Source organism: Elaeis guineensis, chromosome 1 (genome assembly GCF_000442705.2).
Source record: "Elaeis guineensis isolate ETL-2024a chromosome 1, EG11, whole genome shotgun sequence".
NCBI lineage: Eukaryota > Viridiplantae > Streptophyta > Magnoliopsida > Arecales > Arecaceae > Elaeis > Elaeis guineensis.
This window is the reverse complement of record NC_025993.2, coordinates 32,787,550-32,812,028: the sequence shown is the minus strand read 5'-3', so window position 1 is coordinate 32,812,028 and position 24,479 is coordinate 32,787,550. Positions and strand designations below refer to the sequence as shown.

General features: G+C 44.2%; 1 protein-coding gene across 1 annotated transcript in view; it reads right to left on the bottom strand.

Moving 5' to 3' along the window:
• The window catches only part of LOC105038100 (pyruvate, phosphate dikinase, chloroplastic), a 58,832-nt gene that overhangs the window by 8,902 nt on the left and 25,451 nt on the right, over nucleotides 1-24,479 (bottom strand). Inside the window, exons 9-16 of the mRNA XM_010913788.4 lie at nucleotides 23,380-23,544; nucleotides 22,872-23,033; nucleotides 22,481-22,570; nucleotides 21,993-22,131; nucleotides 21,325-21,502; nucleotides 20,795-20,924; nucleotides 20,189-20,317; nucleotides 19,841-19,978 (exon numbers count right to left, since the gene is read on the bottom strand). Coding sequence (XP_010912090.1) covers nucleotides 19,841-19,978; nucleotides 20,189-20,317; nucleotides 20,795-20,924; nucleotides 21,325-21,502; nucleotides 21,993-22,131; nucleotides 22,481-22,570; nucleotides 22,872-23,033; nucleotides 23,380-23,544 — 1,131 coding nt within the window. The remainder of the gene's footprint in view (nucleotides 1-19,840; nucleotides 19,979-20,188; nucleotides 20,318-20,794; nucleotides 20,925-21,324; nucleotides 21,503-21,992; nucleotides 22,132-22,480; nucleotides 22,571-22,871; nucleotides 23,034-23,379; nucleotides 23,545-24,479) is intronic.

The window sequence follows — 24,479 nt, the reverse complement described above, 5'->3', positions numbered from 1 at the left end:
CTGAAGTGCCTGACGACCGCTGTCCAGGAGCCTCCTGCTCCTTCTCTCTAAGTGCTTCCGCCTCTCTCTCTTCAATCGGGTTCGTACGGGATTCGTACGGTGCAAGAATCTGAACCACTCCTCTCTCTATTACCGATTAGGCCCTTTTAAAGGGTTAAAAACATGATTAGAGATGGATTAGGAGTCCTAAACAAAGCCAGATAACCCCTGGACCGTCGGATCAAGACCGAGAGCCACCCATGCCCTCAGATCGCGCTCCGATCCACGAAATAGGGCCGTGGACCGTGAGAAATGCATGGGAAGCGCCCACACGGTCCACAGGCCCAGCCGTGGACCGCCCGATCCACGGTGGACCGAGGCAATAGGGCCAGTAGGCCGCCTGGGCCGGCCCGCTCCCGCGCGCGGGCCCGCGCACACCTGGGCCGTGCGCTTGGCTGGGCCGCCCGCCCGCGTGGGTCGCGCATCCCACACGCCGTCGCCTGCGGCCGTGCCGTTGCCGCCCGTCGCCGGCCACCGACGGTCCTCCGCCACCTCGAATCTCGTGCCGACTTCAAAATCTCATATTTCATCCATCCGAGCTCCGTTTCAGGTGATCTTGATCTCGTTGGACTCCATTTTTCACCGCGAACCTCGTTGTGGGCTCAATGTGGGCTGAATCTCGAGGCATCAAATCCTAGCAATCTCCACCTCGACTCGATATTCGGCCTCCTCCAAACTCCGAGAGCTTCTGGATCTTCTCGCCCCCATGCCCTGGGGTAATCGCCTGCTGATCATGGATGGGCAAACATGGGAGTCGAGCCAGACTGCTCGATCCCATCTCCATCGTATGCTGTGCTCCTCCTGACCTGAGACCTGCTCGGGGCATCGTCCTGCGGCAATAAGAATCTCACCTTGCGACGTCGCCTCTCATCCTCCTGAGTCTCCTATCTCGTGCTCGATCCGCCTCCTGGAGCTCCACCTCGCTCTGGGCTCCATCTGGCTCCCGAAGCTCCACCTCACACTGGGCTCCCTGCCAGGTAATAATGTCCTTTGCTCCCCTTCTTCCCCTCCAGTACAATCCTATCGCCGCGTAGCACCCTCAGGATGTTGGGTGGATGTCTGGCCAGGACACCACCTCCCAAGATCTTTTAAGTACCACGCGATGCAGTAGGAAGAAAGAAGAAACAAAACAAAAGAAAAATAATCAAAATACGTGGATCAGCCACAAAAGAGTTCGCCTCCACGGGGCATGCAAACTTCACTATGAAAAAAAAAATTTTACAAGAGGAGACCTCACCCTCAACCTTTGTACACCCAATTCTCTCTCACCTGAAGTTCTCCTCACAAAAGCTCTCTCTCTTGGAAGACCCCCCTGAACCCCTGAAGTGCCTGGCGACCGCTGTCCAGGAGCCCTGCTCCTTCTCTCACAGCAACGCTTCCGCCTCTCTCTTTCTTCTCGAGTTCGTACGGCGCGAGAAAACCAACCACACCCTCTGTTCTCTATGTACAGGGCTTTCTATAGACCTTAATCACGACTTAGATCATGATTAGGACTCCTTAATCAACCCAAATCACGTCTCAAACCGTCGGATCAAGACCGGGAGCCACCTGGGCCCTCCGTTCGCGCTCCGGTCCACGGAATAGTGCCGTGGACTGCGAGAAATGCATGGAAAACGTCCACGCGGTCCACAGGCCCAGTCGTGGACCACCCGGTCCACAGTGGACTGGTGCAAAGGGCCAGCAGGGCCAGCCCGCTCCCACGCACGGGCCTGCGCGCACCTAGGTCGCGCGCCCGCCTGGGCCGCGTGCCCGGCTGGGCCACGCGCCCGCCCGCCTGTGTCGCGGGCCTGGGTTGCGCGTCCCGCGCGCCTCCACCTGCGGCCACGCCGCTGCCGCCCACCGCCAGCCGCCGGTGGTCCTCCGCCGCCTCGAATCTCGTGCCGACTTCAAAAGCTTGTATCTCCTCCATCCGAGCTCCGTTTCAGGTGATCTTGGTCTCGTTGGACTCCGTTTTTCACCGCGAACCTCACTGTGGACTCAATGTGGGCTGAATCTCGAGGTATCAAATCCTAACAATCTCCACCTTGACTCGATATTCGACCTCCTCCAAACTCCGAGAGCTTCTGGATCTCCTCGCCCCCATGCCCTGGGGCAATCGCCTGCTGATCATGGATGGGCAAACATGGGAGTCGAGCCAGGCTGCTCGATCCCATCTCCGTCGTATGCTGTGCTCCTCCTGACCTGAGACCTACTCGGGGCATCGTCTTGCGACAATAGGAATCTCACCTTGCGACGTCGCCTCTCATCCTCCCGAGTCTCCTATCTCATGCCCGATCTGCCTCCTAGAGCTCCATCTCGCTCTGGGCTCCACCTGGCTCCAGAAGCTCTACCTCGCACTGAGCTCCCTGCCAGGTAATAATGTCCTCTGCTCCCCTTCTTTTCCTCCAGCACAATCCTATCGCCGCGTAACACCCTCAGGATTCCTCCACCAGCTACCGTCCTGTAGCCTCTTGAATCTAGTCTGCTAAGTGAGATAAGATTCCGCCTGAAATCGAGTATGTATCGGACCTCCCCCAATCTCCTCACTGCACCGTCATGTGTCCTCCAGCTGACCGTCCCAATGCCTCTGATCGCACAGCTCGATCCATCCGGCAGATATACAGTGCCCTCACTGTTCTCCAGGGAGTCAAACTGCTCCTCTCTGCAACATACATGATAGGGGCATGCAGAATCTAATATCCACTGTTGGGAAGAAGTAGATACCTCGTCAGATATCTCCAGGACATCTCCATCTAAATCACTGCTGGCCGTCGCTACAGCAGCCACCGTTCGATTTTTAAGTTGAGGATAATTTCTGGCTAGATACCCTAACTCCTCACACCGGTAACACCTGATTTTGCTCAAGTCCCTCCTGGACTTAAACCGCCCTCGTTGCGATCTCCTATCGCTCCATCTACCGCCTCCTGCTCCTCCAGAAGCCACCAAAGCTGAGCTACCGCCACCTGAGCTCGAAGCTGGGTTCTCCCTCCTGAGAATCTCGTTCTAGAGTATCGCAGCGGTGACCTCGTCCATCTTGATTGTGCTCTTCCCCATTAGAAGAGCAGTCACCAAGGACTCGTACGAAGGGGGAAGCGACGCCAGCAAAACCAGCACCCTGGTCTTCTCCTCAACGTTCTCGCTAAGAAGGTCGGTAAGGATCTTCTGGAAGTGGCTCAAATGCTCCTGCACGCTCTGTCCCTCAGTCATCCGCAGTTGGTAAAACTGCCTCCAGAGGAAAAGAGTGTTGGTGAGAGACTTCGCCATGTACAACTTCTCGAGCTTCGACCACAGCACCGTCGGAAAAATCTCGCTCAGCACATGGATCACCACCTCATCCGCCAGGTACATGCGGATGGTACTCACCGCCTGCATCTGTAGCCGTTTCCAATCCCGCACCTCCATGGTGGTCGGCTTCTCATCGCATAAGAGAGCTTCGATCAACCCCTGTTGGATGAGCACGTCCTTCACCCTTGCCTGCCACAAGGAGAAATTACTCTTACCATCGAACTTGTTGATCTCCATCTTGATTGTTTCTGTCTTCTCCATCTTCAGTCTTGCTCACCACCACTGCAATCTGTGTCCTTGTACCATCTTGCTCTGATACCACTTGTTAGGTGGATGTCTGGCCAGGACACCACCTCCCAAGATCTTTTCAGTACCACGCGATGCAGCAGGAAGAAAGAAGAAACAAAACAAAAGAAAAACAATCAAAATACGTAGATCAGCCACAAAAGGGCTCGCCTCCATGGGGCATGCAAACTTCACTATGAAAAAGAAAATTTTACAAGAGGAGACCTCACCCTCAACCTTTGTACACCCAATTCTCTCTCACCTGAAGTTCCCCTCACAAAAGCTCTCTCTCTCTTGGAAGACCCCCCTGAACCCCTGAAGTGCCTGGCGACCGCTGTCCAGGAGCCCTGCTCCTTCTCTCACAGCAACGCTTCCGCCTCTCTCTTTCTTCTCGGGTTCGTACGGTGTGAGAAAACCAACCACACCCTCTATTCTCTATGTACAGGGCTTTTTATAGACCTTAATCACGACTTAGATCATGATTAGGACTCCTTAATCAACCCAAATCACGTCCCAGACCGTCGGATCAAGATCGGGAGCCACCTGGGCCCTCCGATCATGCTCCGATCCACAGAATAGTACCGTGGACCGCGAGAAACGTGTGGGAAACACCCACGTGGTCCACAGGCTCAGCCGTGACCACCCGATCCACGGTGGACCGATGCAAAGGGCCAGCAGGGCCAGCCCGCTCCCGCGCGCGGGCCTGCACGCGCCTGGGCCACACGCCCGGCTGGGCCGCGCACCCTCCTGGGCCGCCCGCCCACCTGGGCTGCGGGCCTGGGTCGCACATCCGGCACGGGCCTGGGTCGTGCATCCCGCGCGCCTCCGCCTGCGGCCGCGCTGCTGCTGCCCGCCGCCGGCCGTCCTCCATCGCCTCGAATCTCGTGCCAACTTCAAAAGCTCGTATCTCCTCCATCCGAGCTCCGTTTCAGGTGATCTTGGTCTCGTTGGACTCCATTTTTTGCCGCGAATCTTGCTGTGGGCTTAATATGGGTTGAATCTCGAGGAATCAAATCTTAACATAGGATTTCTCCACCAGCTACCGTCCTGTAGCCTCTCGAATTCAGTCTGCTAAGTGAGATAAGATTCCATCTGAAATCGGGTATGTATCGGACCTCCCCTAATCTCCTCACTGCACCATCATGTGTCCTCCAGCTGACCGTCCCAATGCCTCTGATCGCACAGCTCGATCCATCCAGCAGATATACAGTGCCCTCACTGTTCTCCAGGGAGTCAAGCTGCTCCTCTCTACAACATACATGATAGGGGCATGTAGAATCTAATATCCACTATTGGGAAGAAGTAGATACCTCGTCAGATATCTCCAGGACATCTCTATCTAAATCGCTGCTGGCCGTCGCTACAGCAGCCACCGTCTGATTTTTAAGTTGAGGGCAATCTCTGGCTAGATGCTCCAACTCCTCACACCGGTAACACCTGGTTTTGCTCAAGTCTCTTCTGGACTTAGATCATCTTGTTGCGATCTCCTGTCGCTCCGTCTACTGCCTCCTGCTCTTCCAGAAGCCACCAAAGCTGAGCTACCGCCACCTGAGCTTGAGGTTGGGTTCTCCCTCATGAGAACCTCATTCTGGAGTATCACCGCGGTGACCTCGTCCATCTTGATAGTGCTCTTCCCCACTAGAAGAGCAGTCACCAAGGATTCGTATGAAGGGGAAAGCGACGTCAGCAAAACTAGCGCCCTGGTCTTCTCCTCAACATTCTCACCAATGCTGAGGAGGTCGGTGAGGATCTTCTGGAAGTGGCTCAAATGCTTCTGCACGCTCTGTCCCTCAGTCATTCGCAAATGGTAGAACTGCCTCCAGAGGAAAAGAGTGTTGGTGAGAGACTTCGCCATGTATAACTCCTCGAGCTTCGACCACAGCACCGTCGGAGAAGTCTCGCTCAGCACATGGATCACCACCTCATCAATCAGGTACATGCGGATGGTACTCACCGTTTGCATCTGTAGCCGTTTCCAATCCCGCACCTCTATAGTGGTCGGCTTCTCATCGCACAAGAGAGCATCGATCAACCCCTGTTGGATGAGCACGTCCTTCACCCTTGCCTGCCACAAGGAGAAATTGCTCTTACCATCGAACTTGTTGATCTCCATCTTGATTGTTCCTGTCTTCTCCATCTTCAGTCTTGCTCACCACCATTGCAATCTGCATCCTTGTACCGCCTTGCTCTGATACCACTTGTTAGGTGGATGTCTGGCCAGGACACCACCTCCCAAGATCTTTTCAGTACCACACAATGCAGCAGGAAGAAAGAAGAAACAAAACAAAAGAAAAACAATCAAAATACGTGGATCAGCCACAAAAGGGCTCGCCTCCACGGGGCATGCAAACTTCACTATGAAAAAGAAATTTTACAAGAGGATACCTCACCCTCAACCCTTGTACACCCAATTCTCTCTCACTAGAAGTTTCCCTCACAAAAGCTCTCTCTCTCTTGGAAGACCCCCCTGAACCCCTGAAGTGCCTGACGATCGCTGTCCAGGAGCCTCCTACTCCTTTTCTCTAAGCGCTTCCGCCTCTCTCTCTTCAATCGGGTTCGTACGGGCTTCGTACGGTGCAAGAATTCGAACCACCCCTCTCTCTGTTACCAATCAGGCCCTTTTAAAGGGTTAAAAACTTGATTAGAGATGGATTAGGAGTCCTAAACAAAGCCAGATAACCCCTGGACTGTCGGATCAAGATCGGGAGCCACCCATGCCCTCAGATCGCACTCCGATCCATGGAATAGTGCCGTGGATCGTGAGAAACGCGTGAGAAACACCCACGCGGTCCACAGGCCCAGCCGTGGACCGCCCGGTCCATGGTGGACCGGGGCAATAGGGCCAGCAGGCCGCTTGGGCCGGCCCACTCCTGCGCGCGGGCCCGCGCGCGCCTGGGCCGCCCACCCGGCTGGGCCGCATGCCCGCCTGGGCCACGTGCCAGGCTGGGCCACCCGCCCGCATGGGTCGCGCGTCTCGCGCGCCGCCGCCTGCGGCCGCACCGCTGCCGCCCACCGCCGACGGTCCTCCGCCACCTCGAATCTCGTGCTGACTTCAAAGGCTCGTATCTCCTCCATCCGAGCTCCATTTCAGGTGATCTTGGTCTCGTTGGACTTCATTTTTCTCCGCAAACCTCGCTGTGGGCTCAATGTAGGCTGAATCTCGAGGCATCAAATCCTAACATGCACCCCCTCTTGGCCGCCCAAGAGGAGTTCCAGATCTCACTTTTGTTTTTTGGAGGCTTCATCAAGAGTACTTTCAGATCTCAAAAGGTGGATTTCAGATCTGGAGAAGAAGGGGTTCAAATCGTAGAAAAAAATCCTGCCGACAGGATTTACAAGGCAGTTGAAATCTTGAAGGCCGTTTTTATTTTGCTTGATTGCTGGCCTTCAAGAACCTTCACGATCTGATCCTTGCTATTTCCTGACGTCCACAACCTGAAAAAGTTGCTCCAACATGAAGAACATTTATTCTCTATAATAGAACTCATCTCTGACTCGGGTCAGCTAAGCCGCATGTGGCTCCTGCATGACATCTATGCCTCGGCTCAATTGAGCCACATGTGACCATGTATGACAGGTGGAAGACTCCTATCGGGAGTGGAAAGATCCATTATATTTTGGCTTGGTCTAGCTTGGACTGGCCAATTAAGCCGTCTAGTGTGCATTAGCATAAGCGATTAGGGGAGGAAGACTCCCACTGGGAGTCTTCTTCTCCGAGTCTGATGGTGAAAAGGAGTCTTAGGACTGTTGGACTTCGATGAAAGCCCTTGCCTATAAAAGGCCCTCGCCCCTTCCCCTTGAGTACATCTCGCTCAAAATCCTGATCAATCGTTGGTGGGGCCATCCAATTTCTCTTGGATTCTGTCAAGCATCTCTTGGCAAAGTACTGCTAATTTTTTGCCAGAGATGAGGTAAGAATCTCTAGAGTGTCCTCTTTTTCCTTTTGTTAAACTCAATATCATCATTGGCGGTCGGATTGAGCGATTGGCCATCGGATTTTGTGGTGGACCAAGCCTCCCCTATTTCTTTTTTTCTTTTTCTTCCATCAGACTGGCCGCTGTCACCAGACGTGGCCATACTTTGGTTGCTAAGGGCCGGACTAAGTTACTGGAGGATAGTTTCCATCTAAGGTCACTACCATAGGGGTTGCCGGCCTATAGCCCTATCTCCTATTTTTTTGTTTGAAGGAAGAAGTAAGAAGAAAATAAGAGAAAGAGAAGCAAAGAAAGAAAAGAGAGAGAGAGGAGAGAGAGTTGCTCCCTCTTCCCTCTTTCTCTCTTCCCTCTCTTTGCTTGTTTTCTTTAGTTTCTCTCTCCATTTTATTTCTCTTAAGTTGCTCTCTTTATATTGTTTCTCTCTCTCTCTCTCTCCAGATGTCTCGATAAACTTAAATTGACCCTGTAAAGGATCTTGGATCTATTGCGTTATGGTTGTTTATCGTAATTTTTCACCGTCTCTAATCATCTATGATTTTTAGATTTGATCGTGATTATATGAGGTGCAACTGTCTGCATAAGAAGGTGTTGAGCGAAACATCTTGTTTCCAAGTTCGCAAGTAAGAGAATTAACCAACCGCTGTACTTGAGTCTAGAATTGATAGAGATAAAGATCCCTTTATATAATCACCTGTATGTATATTTTTATACTATGCATAATGATTCCCAACTTTATATTGAATATATGAAGTTTCTTTTATTATATATATATCATACGTTGATTATTTTGGTTGTTGAGAATATGATATTTGATGTTTTGAAATTAAGCAAGAAATGTAATATGAATTATTGAATGGTCTATTGATTATGTAAGAGGATTTGGACTAGACATGATGTGGTTACAGATCATGGGCTGAATCATGATACCTTGGATTACCAGTCATGGGCTGAATCGTGACACTTTGATTTGCCACTGTAGGCCAAAGCACGGATATTTTCATTTGCCATGATGGATGGAAACACAAATATTCTAGTTTGCCACTAATCTATGTGGATCAAGGGATGTTGTAGCATAGGTTCATTGGGCCTGACCATAGATCGATCATGGTGTTTATGAATGGATACCTGGATTTGGACTCTTAGCCTAGTAAGGACATCCGAGCTAAAACGAGGGGAGTATGTGAGGACCCATGCGGATGTATATTTGCTTTTACATCAGTTAATCGTTGGAAAGATCTTGGATACTTATAAAAGATCAAGGAATCCAAATAACACCTTTCAACCATCTTATTTGGATGAGATCTTGGGTTATTATAAGTGGTATCAAAGTCGACCCTATTCATAGTCCATGTGGACTAGAGGATACTATAGCACGGATTCATTGTAGCCAACCACAAGCCAATCATAGTATTTATGAATGGAAGTATGGACTTGGATCCTTAGCCTGGCAAGGATATCAAGGCTTAAACAAAGGGTGAGTATGTGAGGATCCATGTAGATGTGTATTTAGTCCCACATCAGTTATTCGTTGGAAAAATCTTGAGTATTTATAGAGGGTCTAGAAATTCAAATAATACCTTCCAATTAATCTTTTTAGGTGAGATCCTAGGTTGTTATACAGATTAAATGCAACATAACTATAATTTAGCTAAAAGAAAATAAGAACACAACAAAAGCGAAATGTAGAATTTAAGATTTCACTATGAAGGCCCTATAAATAAGAGCTTTTATTGGTTATAGAATTTTGAAGTATACAACCATCGGAATCTCGAAAGTTTCAAAGTTTCAATAATTATTGGATTTGGACCATCCTTGACTGTGCATTATAAAATTTAAGTCCAAATACAGCTTAACATGAGATAGGCTTAGAACTCTATCCCTCCACTACCAAGTCCATTTAAGTTCCTCAAATAGAAAGCCCTCATAGATTTGAAAAAAAATTACCCACTGAAGTGTTGGGCCTCATGTGGTGCTCCCAAGGCTCAGGGGACCAAGGCTAAGATCAGGATCTAAAGTCCATGAGGTGGTCATGGGGTTTCTAGGGCTAATTTGGACCCTAGGACAAAAGACTGTCAGCCTTTTGGATCTTGAGGTCCAGAGATTTTGGGTCTTGAGGGGCTAACTTATATTTGGGCTATGATTGAGTCTAAGATTATGAGATTGGGTCAAGTCATGGGTGTATATGGGCTTGGGTGAGCACAATCTTGTATTGAGTTAGCCAGAAAAATTTTTGGATTAGGTCACATTGATCTTGTATATAAATATACACTGTATTTGGACTCGATGAATTGAAAGAATACAAAATTATTTTCTCCCTAACCTTTCTCTCTCTTTCTTTCTCTCTCTGGTCTTCTTCACGTCCTAGTAGCAAGAAACCCTAGGGTTTCTTGGCCGCCAACCCAAAAAGGAAAGAAAGAAGGTGCTAGAAACCAGCACCCCCCTTGTGCATGCCCCCTATTTGTGCGCCCCCTCTTGGCCGCTCAAGAGGAGTTTCAGGTCTCATATTTTATTTTTTCAAAGCTTCATCAAGAGTACTTTCAGGTCTTAAAAAGTGGATTTCAGATCTGGTGAAGAAAGGGTTCAAATCGTAAAAAAAATCCTGTAGATAGGATTTACAAGGCTGCTGAAATCCTAAAGGCTGTTTTTGTTTTGCTTGGTTACTGACTTTCAAGGACCTCCATAACCTGATCCTTGCTGTTTTCTGACATCCACAACCTGAAAAAGTTGCTCCAACAATTGGTATCAGAGCACAAGTTGTGTGGAGAAAGAAGGAGACTCCAGAAGTTGAAGATCTTCAAAGGCTGAAATTTCAGTAAGGATCCTGTCAAGATATTTCTCAAATCCCTTGGAGTTTTGTTGTATTTTTGATTTGGATCCAGTCATGGGAAGCAACATGAAGGTTGATTTTGAGAAGTTTGATGGAAAAAAAAATTTTCATGTGAAAAGTTCAGGTAGAAGATCTTTTAGTTCAAGCAGATCTGGATCAGGCATTGGAAGAGAAGTCTGAAGGGATGACGGATGGTCAGTGGATGTCCCTGGAGAAGAAGGCTTGTTCTGTGATTAGAGGATATTTGGCGGATGTGGTGCTCTATTCGGTGTTAGAGGAGAGGACCCCAAAAGGTTTGTGGTCGAAGTTGCACACCATGTATATGAAAAAAATATGTGCAACAAACTGATGTTGAAGAAGAGACTGTACAGCCTTCGGATGCAGGAAGGTGGAGATGTCTTGGGTCACATGCAGAAATTTGATCAGGTGTGCAATGAGTTGCTGAATATCGGGGTGAAGATGGAGGAGAAAGATAAGTCGCTGCTACTGCTATGCTCGCTGCCCCCTTCCTATGATCCATTGGTGACGATGCTGCACTACGGCAAGGAGATCCTGGAGTATGAAGACATGGTCTCGGTGCTGCGGTCCAATGAGCAGCGGGAGAAGTTGACCAAGGAAGGTGCTCCCTAGGAGGGCTTGGCCATGGGGGAGAGACCAGCAAGAGGAAGGGAAAGAGGCAAGTTAAGAGGACGGTCAAAGTCTCGAAAGAGCAGGAGTAGAAAGGAAGCTAGGTGCTACAAGTACAACGAGATCAGGCACTTCAAACGAGATTGTCCGCAGTGGAAGAACAAAAAGGGAGAAAGGGAGGATCTGATGTGCTGAGTACGGTGGCTGATAGTGAGGTGGAGGATGATCTCTTAGTAGTATCAGATGGTCACAGGCAAAACATAGATATATGGACCCCGGATTCATCCTGTTCACATCACTATACTCCAAACTGATCTTGGTTTGCTACATACACCAAGATGGATGAAGGGAGCGTGACACTTGGAAATGATCACCCGTGTCGAGTTGCTGGTATTGGGAGTGTTCGGGTGAGGATGTTTGATGGGATGGTGCGGATGCTCACTAATGTGAAGTACATCCCTGATCTGAAGAAGAATCTCGTATCACTTGATTATCTGGAGTAGAGCAGCTACAGCTTCAGCAGTCGTGCCAGAAATGGGGTGTTGAACATCTCAAATGGAGCTATGATAGTGATGAGAGATAGGAGGATGGAGAACAACCTCTACAAAATGGAAGGATCTGTGGTGATTAGGAAATCTGATGCAGCAGTAGCAACGCAGGACTAGCAGGAGACTCATCGGTTGTGGCACTACCGTCTAGGCCACATGGGAGATCATGGGATGAAGGAGCTGAGCAAACATGGTCTGATTCCATATCTGGATGGAGGTATGTCAGAGGTATGTGAGCCATGCCAGATAGAAAAGCAGAGGAGAGTACAGTTTGCCAGCAGTTCAGCCTGCAGTGCAGCCCCACTGGAACTAGTTCACACTGATGTGTGGAGACCAGCCTCGATTTCAGCCAGAAACAGGATGAGATACTTCTTGACCTTCATAGATGATTTCTCGAGGAAAGTATCGGTCTACTTCATGAAGGAGAAATCAGAAGTCTTCACCAAATTCAAAATGTGGAAAGTTGAGGTAGAGAAGGAGACAGATCGGAGCTTGAAGTGTCTGCGGTCTGATAATGGCGGAGAGTACACCAGCAAGGAGTTTCAGATTTTTTGTGAGTGTGGCATCAAAAGGCACTTCTCAGTGAGAGAGACTCCTCAGCAAAATGGGGTGGCCGAGAGGATGAACAAAACCCTTATGGAAAAGGCACAGTGCATGAGGCTGCAGGCAGGGCTTCCTAAGTTGTTCTGGGTTGATACAATGGATGTAGCCTATTATTTGGTGAATCTATCATCTCATACTAAGTTAGATGGTGGTATTCTAGAGGAGCAATGGTCTGGAAGAAAGATTGGGCTGAGCTATTTAAGGATGTTTGGGTGCACGGCATTTGTGCACATCAGTACTGGTGAGCGGAGCAAATTGGATGCTAGATCATGAAAGATGGTGTTCTTGGGATATCCGTGAGTTAAGAGATACCGGCTGTGGGATCTCTTGGAGAAGAAGGTTGTCATCAGTAGGGATGTCATCTTTGATGAAAATTTAGTTCTTCAAAGATGAGATGGCATGGAGGAGTAGCAGGAGCAGCAAGAGGTTCAGCAAGACAGCGCTGGACAACTAACATCCTATTCTGCTTTGCCACTTGCAAGTGCATCGAGAGGACTTGGTATTCAGGTGGAGCACTCCCCAAAGATGTCTCCAGAGGTGGAGAGAGCTCGAATGAATGAAAGAGGCCAGGAGGTCCAGTAGGAGCAAACTGGACCTAGGATGGATATCGGAGTTGCACTGCATAAGCCCATAAAGAACGTCAGGCAACCAGAATGATATGGTTTCAAAGAGATGGTGTCATATGCCCTAGTGATAGCGAATGGAGACCCCTACACCTACGAGGAGGCTATGGAGAGCCAGGACAGAGAAAGATGGGTCCAAGCAATGTCCGAGGAGATGCAGTCTCTCCATAAAAATGAGATGTGGCGATTGGTGCAGTTGCCACAAGGAAAGAAATCCATTGGTTGTAAGTGAGTTTACCAATGCAAGAAAGGGCTTTCAGAGCAAGGAGGTATCAGGTACGAGGCAAAGCTAGTGACCAAGGGATACTCCCAGAAGGAAGGTATCGACTTCAGTGAGGTTTTCTCTCCCATTGTCAGGCATACTTCCATCAGGGTGCTGCTGAGCATCATAACAGCTCAAGACTTTAAGCTGGAGCAGATGGATATCAAGACGGTATTCTTCCATGGGCATCTGGAGGAGAGCATCTACATGGAGCAGCCACTTGGGTTCTGAGAGCCAAGAGCAGAAGGGAAAGTCTGTTTATTGCAGAAATCGCTGTATGGACTGAAGCAGTCGTCGAGGCAATGGTACAAGCAGTTTTATTCTTATGTGAGGATCATCGAACTTTTCAGGTGCGAGTATGACTCTTGTGTTTATATTAAATCTTTGGAGGATGGATCTAGGGTGTTTCTACTCTTGTATGTGGATGACATGCTTATAGCATGCAAGAGTAGGAAAGTTGTACAGGAACTGAAGGCAGTTTTGTCTCGAGAATTTGAGATGAAAGATTTAGGGCCTGCGAAGAAGATCTTAAGCATGAAAATCTTCAGAGATCGATCCAAGAGGGTGCTGCATTTATCTCTGAAAGATTATATCAAGAAGGTCTTGGAGAGGTTTAGGATGAAGGAAGCGAAACCAACGGAGCTGCCACTCGTCAGGCACTTTAGACTCTCGAAAACGATATCGCCATAGATTGAGGTGGAGGCTCAGAAGATGGAAAGAGTGCCATATGCCTCCAGTGTAGGAAGCCTTATATACGCCATGGTGTGTTGTAGGCCGGATATCGCCTATGCAGTGAGCCAGGTCAGCAGGTTCATGGCACAGCCGACAAAGAGCACTAATGAGCACTGAAGGAGATCTTCAGGTACTTGACGGGTACTGTTGGAGTCAGTATTTGCTACAGACAGTGAGAAAGTGCTGAGGGACTCTCCAACACATCCAAGGAGGCTCAGGGGTAGATAGGAGGGTTCGTGGATGCAGATTTTGATAGAGACGTGGACACCTGATGGTCGACGATAAATTTTGTATTTAGCCTGTTTGGAGGTCTCATTTCATAAAGATCATGCTTGCAGCCCATCACGGTCTTATCCACCACTGAGGCAGAGTATTTTGGTGTTATGGAGGCAGCAAAGGAGGTCCTATGGTTGAAGGGCTTGGCGTTGGAGATGGGCCTTGCACAGGAGACCGTCAGGATGCACTGTGACAGTCAGAGTGCACTATTACTTGCACAGAACTGTCTACCATGCGAGGACGAAGCACATCGATATCAGGTATCATCGGATCAGAGAGCTTGTGGAAGAAGGTGAGGTGAAGCTGGTGAAGGTCCACACCAAGGAGAATCCAGTGGATGCATTGACGAAGGTACTTCCACAGGACAACTTTCGAAAATATGTGATACTGATGTACTTGATGGACAGGACGGAGTTGGTTGAGGCTTTGGGGCACCAAGGTGGAGACTGTTGGGCCTCATGCGATGCTCCCAAGGCTCAAGGGACCAAAGTTAAGGCCAAGGTCCAAAGTTTATGAGGTAGTCATGGAGTTTTTAGGGCTAGTTTGGACCCTAGGATGAAAAACTGTCAGCCTTTCGGATCTTGAGGTCCAGAGATTTTGGGTCTTGAGGGGCTAACTTATATTTGGACTAGGATTGAGTCCAAGATTATGAGATTGGGTCAAGTCATGGGTGTACATGGGCTTGAATGAGCACAATCTTATATTGAGTTAGTCAGGAGAGCTTTTAGGTTGGGTCATATTGACCCTGTATATAAACATACATTGTATTTGGACTCGATGAATCGAAGGAATACAAAATTATTTTCTCCCTAACCTTTCTCTCTCTTCATTCCTTTTTCTCTCTGGTCTTTTCTATATCCTAGCAGCAAGAAACCTTATGATTTCTTGGCCGCCAACCCAAAAAAGAAAGAAAAGAGGTGCTAGAAACTAGCACCCCCCTTATGAACGCCCCCTTGTGCACCCCCTCTTGGCCGCCCAAGAGGAGTTCCAAGTCTCATCTTTTATTTTTTGGAGGCTTCATTAAGAGTACTTTCAGGTCTCAAAAGGTGGATTTCAGATTTGGTGAAGAAGGGATTCAAATCGCAAAAAAAAATTCTACCGACAGGATTTACAAGGCTGCTGAAATCCTGAAGGCTATTTTTGTTTTGCTTGGTTGCTGGCTTTCAAGAACCTTCACGACTTGATCCTTGCTATTTCCTGACGTCCACAACTTGAGAAAGTTGCTCCAACATGAAGAATATTTATTCTCTGTAATAGAACTCATCTCTGACCCGGGTCAGCTAAGCCGCATGTGGCTCGTGCATGACATCTATGCCCCGGCTCAACTGAGCCACATGTGACCATGTATGACAGGTGGAAGACTCCTATCGGGAGTGGAAAGATCCATTATATTTTGGCTTGGTCTAGCTTGGACTGGCCAATTGAGCTGTCTAGTGTGCATTAGCATAAGCGATTAGGGGAGGAAGACTCCCATTGGGAGTCTTCTTCTCCGAGTCTAATGGTGAAAAAGAGTCCTAGGACTGTTGGACTTCGATGAAAGCCCTTGCCTATAAAAGGCCCTCGCCCCTTTCCCTTGAGAACATCTCGCTCAAAATCCTGATCAATCATTGGTGGGCCCATCCGATTTTTCTTGGATTCTGTCAAGCGTCTCTTGGCAAATTACTACTAATTTCTTGCCAGAGATGAGGTAATAATCTCTAGAGTGTCCTCTTTTTATTTTTGTTAACCTCAATATCATCATTGGCGGTCAGATTGAGCAATTGGCCATCGGATTTTGTGGTGGACTCAGCCTCCCCTATTTCTTTTTTTCTTTTTCTTCTATCAAACCGACCGCTGTCACCAGACGTGGCCATACTTTGGTTGCTAAGGGCCGGACTAAGTTATTGGAGGATAGTTTCCATCTAAGGTCACTACCATAGGGGTTGCCGGCCTATAGCCCTATCTCCTATTACTTTGTTTGAACGAAGAAGTAAGAAGAAAATAAGAGAAAGAGAAGCAAAGAAAGAAAAGAGAGAGAGAGGAGAGAGAGTTGCTCCCTCTTCCCTCTTTCTCTCTTCCCTTTCTTTGCTTGTTTTCTTTAGTTTCTCTCTCCATTTTATTTCTCTTAAGTTGCTCTCTTTATATTGTTTCTCTCTCTCTCTCTCTCTCCAGATGTCTCGATAAACTTAAATTGACCAATTGACCCTATAAAGGATCTTGGATTTATTGCGTTATGGTCGTTTATCGTAATTTTTCACCATCCCTAATCATCTATAATTTTTAGATTTGATCATGATTATATGAGGTACAACTGTCTGCATAAGAAGGTATTGAGCGAAACATCTTGTTTCCAAGTTCGCAAGTAAGAGAGTTAACCAACCGCTATACTTGAGTCTAGAATTGATAGAGATAAGGATCCCTTTATATAATCACCTGTATGTATATTTTTATACTATGCATAATGATTCCCAACTTCATATTGAATATATGAAGTTTCTTTTATTATATATATATCATACGTTGATTATTTTGGTTGTTGAGAATATGATATTTGATGTTTTGAAATTAAGCAAGAAATATAATATAAATTATTGAATGGTCTATTGATTATGTAAGAGGATTTGGACTAGACATGATGTGGTTACAGATCATGGGCTGAATCATGATACCTTAGATTACCAGTCATGGGCTGAATCATGACATCTTGATTTGCCACTTTGGCCAAAGCACAGATATTTTCATTTGCCATGATGGATGGAAACACAAATATTCTAGTTTGCCACTACAAACCGAAGCATGGATATCTTGCTTTGCCACCACGGATTAAAGCGTGGATATCTTGGTTTATCACTACGAGCTGACGTGTGGTTTATAGTTTGCCAGTCGCGGACCAAAGCATGATTGTGGTTACTCGAAAATTGAAAGACAACTATTGATTTGAAACATATTAATGAAATATAAATGATCAGTCATATGAACCCACTTATGATATTTGTGATGGATTTGTGATATATTTATATAACTGTTGAGTTATATTCTCCATCAAAAAAAATTGTTGAGTTATATTGGATGTCTAAAACAAGATTTTATGATTTATATTTTTTCTTTGATACTATTCACTCATTGTTTTTGAATTATTTTATTATATTGATATAAGTGTGATGGGATTCTTATTGAACTACAAAACTCACACACCCAATGCTTTTTTTCCTTTTAGAGTCATAAGATGCATAGCATTGGATGGGTTTGACCATGGAGTTCAAGAGATAGAGTCATTTCATAGGCCTTACATGATCTCTAAGGCTTACCCTAGGGTTCATGTAGTCGTGTCACATGGTCGACCTAGGTGACGGGTTCGGGGCATGATAGGGAGTCTTCTTTCCTTCTTTCATGAGTCCAACTGGGAGTCGGAGATCTAAGGCCGCAGGAAATCTAGGTTTTCTCTATAAATTAACTCCCACTCTCCTCCCTAACCCTTCGCCGTTAGGGTAGCCCCTTATTCTCTCTCTTTCTCCCTCTTTCTCCCTATTTTTACTCTTTGGGTTCATTATTTTCTTTCATTGCATTCACTAGATATTAGGCTCCAGATGTTGCTGGAGCCCAAGGTAAGCCCTAATTCTCCTTCAACCTTTTCCTTTTCCACTGTGCAATTGCCGATCGGATTCCACCAATAATAGGCTAGCAATTGGCCAAGAAAGCCTCCTATACCACTTCCCCTATTTTTCTAGCCCTTCATTCTACTTTTCTGATCATTGGCATCATGGCCTTTGGACACCAAACCCTTGGCCAAGTTTTTTGGGCTCCTTACAACCCTCCTTGGCGAAGCCATGGCTGCCGGTGAATAACCCACAAACAAAAATGTAAAAGAAAAGAAAACTCTCTTCTCTTGCTTTTCTGACCCTCTTTCTTTGATTTCTCATTGGACAATCACCACCACTAGCTATCAATTGCCTCTGATCATTGACCATGCCCCCTGGCATCGTCTCCTGTGATCCCAATCTCCCCTTCCTCTTCTAGGAGAGGCAAAGACTCCCTCCTCTCTCCCATTTCTCTCTTCTTTCTCTCTCTTCTCCCTCTTTCTCTCTTTAAAAAGATCCATGGGTCCCATTTTAGAGTCCTCTCTCTCTTTCCTATATACCCAAGTTGATCCTAGCAAAGAGGCCCTTAACCATCGTGGTGCTCAGGTAGCTTGCCAAACCAATCACCCCAGCCCTATTGAGTGGCTCTGAGACCCACTATCAATAATCCTCGTCAAACAAGCTTGGCTTTAAACAAGTCCTTACTCATGATTCATTGATCAAATTGTTTAAACCTGATACACCTGAAGCCGTTGCATACTGTCACCCAACTAACCATCCTCTTTTCTCATTATTTTAATACTATTAAAGTCATCGAATAGGAATTATTTTGTTTTTAATGTTTTAAATAGGTTTAGCCAATTTGCCTAGTGAATCTTGAATGCTCAACGTAGAAGAGGTAAGTAGATCTTATACTTCTTATTAATTTTTAAATTATCATATGTTTGACATGTATATGGTTTGTCATTGATGGTATCATGTTTTCTTAAAATTCAGGATCAGCATATATATTATGAAAATCATGCCTTGCTATGAAAAGTGATTCTATGAATAATTTTAATGAAAATAGTATGTTTATGAAGCACAATTCTTACTATGCCATTAAGTACTTCTCCACCTATTTATATGGCTATATTTTTAAGAAGAGGAAAAATATTTTTAAGGCTCTCAGAATGCTATATATGACCATTAGAATTGGGGAAGATCAATATTCAAAACTAGTTCCATATGAACATAGGCCCTGCGAGGTGGTATAAAGCTGGCATACAAACTATAAATCATGATATTTTATCGATTAGAACATAAGCTCTATCATGGGTATAAAGTGACTTTAGCATGAGTATCTGTGAGCAATGCTTTGAATTATGTTGTGACTAAATGATAAAGAATGATTTATGAATTTATTTGCAATATAAACTTAGAACCATGTCTATGAAATATTGATGATTTATGTATGAATGATTGGTTTTATGACTTGTTTTATCATATAATACTATGAAATGCTTTACTTTCGTAATATTTATTATTTTCTTTAGATGATTCATTGTTTATAGAAAAATTTATACTGGATCAGTTAGTGTAAATTTTACTTATTGAGCTACGTAGCTCACATCTCTCTTTATTTTTTTTCCTTCTTGTTTCAGATCAATAGGATCACTAGAAGTGAAGAATGGTCCATGCTTGGAGTTCGTGCTAACAAGGTTGATGATTTTGTAGCAGAATTTTAGTTCTTTAATTAACTATAAATTTGTAGTTGGTGAATTTCTAAATTTTAAGGTTATAGGTTTGGGTATTTAAATATGGATTTAGATGTTCTGAATTAACTTTTATTTAATTATGTGATGGATAATAGATTTGAACTTTTTATTTTATTCAAGATTATGATTGTTGACTTCGTATTATTATGGGCTGTACCCCTTGATAATATGGCTGTGTTATATCCCGAATTTAGGACATCACATTCTCAATAAGAAAAAAGTAATATCCCCATATAACTACACCTTATAAATTATAAAATATACCAAAAAATTTCAGATCATCTTGCAACTATATTGCAACAAGAGAAAATTAGGGAATTTTAGGAAAGTTGAAGTGCCAGTTTTCAATAGCTTAGTGCCTCCTACATTTTTATTGGTCTCCACAGAAGCCATGTTATCCAATACATTAAGGTAGTTTAATCTAATTATCTAGACATAGAGAGCCATGTGAATTTTATGAAGCCTATGCATATGTACTTTATAAGGAGTAATGCAGTACTCTTACCTCGAAGGGATCATTTTGGAGGATACCCTTGGATATATAGATAGGCAGAAACTTGCCGGCATCATCTCTACTGTAACCGAATGTCATTTGAGTAAGATCATTTGTTCCAAAAGAAAAGAACTCTGCCTGCTCTGCAATCTGCCAACGACAAATTAGAAAAAGATAAGACATTATACGTGGTCTGAAAAGGATTTTATTTCAGCAAGAGGAATCTATAGTTCATGGATACCACTTAATAAGGGTTTAATGAAAGCTAGTCTTTGACTAACTACATCCGTATTGTAAGTTATACAGATTAGACTCAAAAACAGATTAGCCTTGAAAACGGACAGTTAATCCACAACTGACCTCATCTGCAACAAGTGCAGCCCTAGGAACTTCAATCATAGTCCCCACCTTGTAGTTTATCAAGGTGCCGTTGTCAGAGAAGACTTTATCCGCAACTTTTCGTATCAGACTCACTTGATGTCCTAATTCCTGCCAATCAACAATTTTAATAGTTGAAACTTGCAAAAACGTGGCTTGCATATAACACAACACAATTGCATAGAAACCCCATGCAGTGTCCTAGAATACACCATCTTATATCTGACAAAAAGTAGAAAAATAAAATACCTGAGTTTTGCAGAATGGAGGCATGTCATAGAAATAAGTGTTTGTGTCATATAACTAAAAAGAGACAATCAGTTTCTAATTTTGACGGTTATTATTTCCTTGAACATAGAAGACTCAGCACTCCAGAAAATTCAGATTATTTTTGAAAAGGATATGATAGCATGGTCCTCTCCTCCTTTTTTTTTTTTCTTTTTTTTTTTTTTTGTGATTATGAATTGTATGGTATGCCAGCTTATAAAAAAGTGGAAACTGAATTATAGTGACTGACCAGATGGAAATATACAATTACTTTATTAAAAGGACATCCTAAATGACAGGAAAAGAGAAAAGGAAGCTTGCCTGAGGTGTTCCAACTAGAGGTACCATTATCTCTGGAAGAACTTTGACACCCTGATTGCTCATGGAGATGGCAGCTTCAAAGATAGCGCAGGCTTGCATTTCAGTTAATTCTGGGTTTGATATACCAAGCCTAATAGCACAAGAGTATGTTGAGAATGTAGTATAAAATATATTTAAGGGTAAACAGTTTTTCCTGTATAAAATAACTAAAACACTGCAGACATAAACTCACATCTAATCATTCAAACAATACAAGTGCGCAGATACTAGTTATATGGTGCTAGGACCAGATAAGTTAAAAAGATATCACCTGAGACATGAACAGCCTCGCGTGAAATATAAATGAATTATAAGCATATATGAGGAGAAACTTATGAAGAAGAATCAGGAAAATCCATGTAATGATATGGCAAAAACTAAACAATCGATGAGACATGCAACCAAATGAAAGCAAAAGAGACTCACAGCAAGATCATAAGCAGTAATAATGCATAAATTGTACCATTTTATAAAGTGGGCAACGAACAAACCTGCAGCCACGGAAACCAAGCATGGGATTTACTTCAGAGAGCTTTTCAACTCTTGCAAGGACTTCCTCTTTTGTCACGCCAGTGTCTGCAGACAGTTGATCCACAATGTCCTCAATGTGACCGTCTGGCAGAAACTCATGGAGTGGAGGATCTAATAATCTGATAGTCACTGGAAGTCCTGAAATTTAAGAGTTTACAAGTAACGATGTAAATGATTTGACTGGAACTACAAATCAACTAATCAATGGGCTAGTGTTGATCACATAACATGAATGTGTGTGAATAAAATAAGATTATAACCCCATAAAAGGAAGAAGGGAAGCAAAAAACTGGGGAAGATGATGGATAATCTGAACCACCATCTGTCTCATGAGCTTCACTGATGTGATTATCAGCAGCTGGGATTTTATCTATGCACATGAATAGTGGGATCCTTTACAAACTCGAGATGAGAACTGCACATTTGATCGGTCACAATCACAGAGAAATATCAATACTTGTTAATCCAGACAATGATAAACCAATGTTTTCTTCATTCCCATCAAATCAAAAGATACCAAATGAGCTTGGCAATGATTTTACGCATCATATGTGAAAAAACACTAAAAGATGCAATTTTAAGGCATTATTGTGTGATTTATTGTTTGTCTGAGGATACATCATCTCACCATCCATAGCATGAAATATGCCTTCAAAGTCAGATTTCTGGTAAGGTAAGAGGAGATCTAATGCTCTTTGCCTCTGTTCAAGATTTCCTGCCATTATCATCTGTCTCATAGCCTTTATCCTTTCATCCGAGGCAAAGAACTGTGACATTATGCATGTATTAAAGAAAGTTTATAACCATAGCTTCACAAAATTTAAAAACTAGAAGCAATTAGTGCTCTGCTGTTAATTTAAATATTATATTATAGGAAAGTCGAAAATGCCATGAACATATTCTATTAGCTTTATCCTATCAATGCACTAGTGGACCCATAAATAATGCCATTTTCATGGGGAACAATGAACTGCCTCAAAATTGCCTAAGAGGCCCATATGGTTAACAGAATGGTCAAAGCATTTTCTTTGCCTCAATATGAGACTAGTTTCATTGAATCCAAGGATTTTCCATGACAGTCTAAATGTAAGAAGTAAAAGAGAATGTTCAACTTACCATGTGCTCTGTCCTACAGAGTCCGATGCCCTGTGCACCATTATTTCTAGCTGTCAATGCATCTGCAGGTGTGTCTGCATTTGCCATCACCTAGCAAGATGATTGTGTCCCATAAGAATTCATTAAAAAAAAATGACTTGGTGCATAGAGGAGACATGAATAAATGTTGCCCGATCTATCACACATGGAGCCTTCACTTCCTTGAAGTGGGCAACCCCATGGACAAGCAAGTCCATTTATAACTAGAACCAATCTTGACAGTTGACAGAAAATGGGGAAAAAAAAGAACTTGCAACAAAGCTTTCCTTTCTGATGCATAAGGTAAATGTTGTTTCCGATTCTCAGTAGTGTCCATAATTAGTACTGACAAGTTTTTGCAGGGAATCTGTACCTTAAGTTGCTTTATTTCATCAACCCAAGGCATGAAGGTTTCCAAGTCACCACTAAGAGCTGGTGGAGAAAGTGGTTGTTTTCCCATGATTACTTCTCCAGTTGATCCATTTAATGATAGCCAGTCACCTTCCTGAATCACAATGTCTCCAACAACAAAGACCTAGATGGCAAAGATTCGACGGTAAGGAACTATTATATGACAGAGATGTAGGATATACTTTCTCTTATATTCTCATATAACAATTCTCAAGAATTGTATGAAAACTATATTAATTGAACTGACCATTGATTCTCAAATAAAAATAATTATAATAAATGTTCATTGTGATTACAAATAATATTGAGCCTACATAGGTACCTAAAAATAGTCAGTTACTAACATGCATTAAAATTTGCATCCCCTGGAAACTGCTTTTGAGGCCACTGTAACGACTAGAGTCCTGTATTGTTTCTTTATATGAAAGAAAACACTCACCAATAGATGTCCTCATAAAAAATTAAGTTACCTTGTCTGCATCATTTACACGGATATCAGAGCAGCCAGATACACAAGATCTTCCCCATCCGCGTGCTACAACAGCTGCATGAGAAGTCATGCCACCTCTTGCTGTCAGAATTCCAGCAGCTGCATGCATGCCGCCCACATCCTCTGGGCTAGTCTCTGTCCTCACCTTCACATACGCAAGATGTAACAAAGTGTTAAAAATGAGAGAACAATAAGAACATTTGGTCAAACCATCTTTCTTAAAGTAACGTACATGGCATGAACATCATTACAATTCCCCTTGAATTGATATCAAGTCATAGGTATAGAATTGTGTTTGGTAGAACCTAACAGTCAGGTAATATGAACCATTATCAAAAGATGCAAAGCCTGTTCAGTAAAGTAGATACAGTAAAGCAATAGAATGACGAGGTAGAAGTAAAGGCAAAATCTAACCTTGTTGTATTTTGTCAAAAACTTGAGTTTTGGCCAACTAGCAGCCTACAGGTCAAAAGCCATACAGTTTGATTTGAATGAATTGGGCCCTACTACCCAGAAAATTCTGGATCAGGGCAGGATGGGCCATAACCTATACCGGACCACCATTACCAATAAGGAAGCTTTTTGATCCCTTTTCTTCATTTTTCACAATTTAGGAATTCTAGTAAAGGTGGGAATGAGTAGAGATTAGGAATTCTAGCAAAGGACTGATGGAAAGACTCAAAAAATCAAATATTTTAAGAACAAAAAAAGTTGAATTCTCTAAATTTTTGGGGTTAGGTCAAAAATCCAGCTTTTACATACTGATAATTCACAAATATTTAAAACGCATAAGTTTTAATTTTGGAAACATTGCTAGAAAACCAAAAGTCTAGTAAGAAAATTCATATAGCTTAGTCTTTAAAGCATCTTACCTAAAATGGCACTAAAGAATACTAAGACGAAAACAAAATAAACTGATATGCAAGTCTTATATGCATGTAATGATGCATAATATATATTTTTCTACTTAATTGGTGGGCCATTATACAGCTATGAGCCTATGGGTTGCTAAATGTGGCATTTAACTAAGGGACTACAGTTCTATGTTGAAAGCACACTAATTGTTGTTCCATAATATGA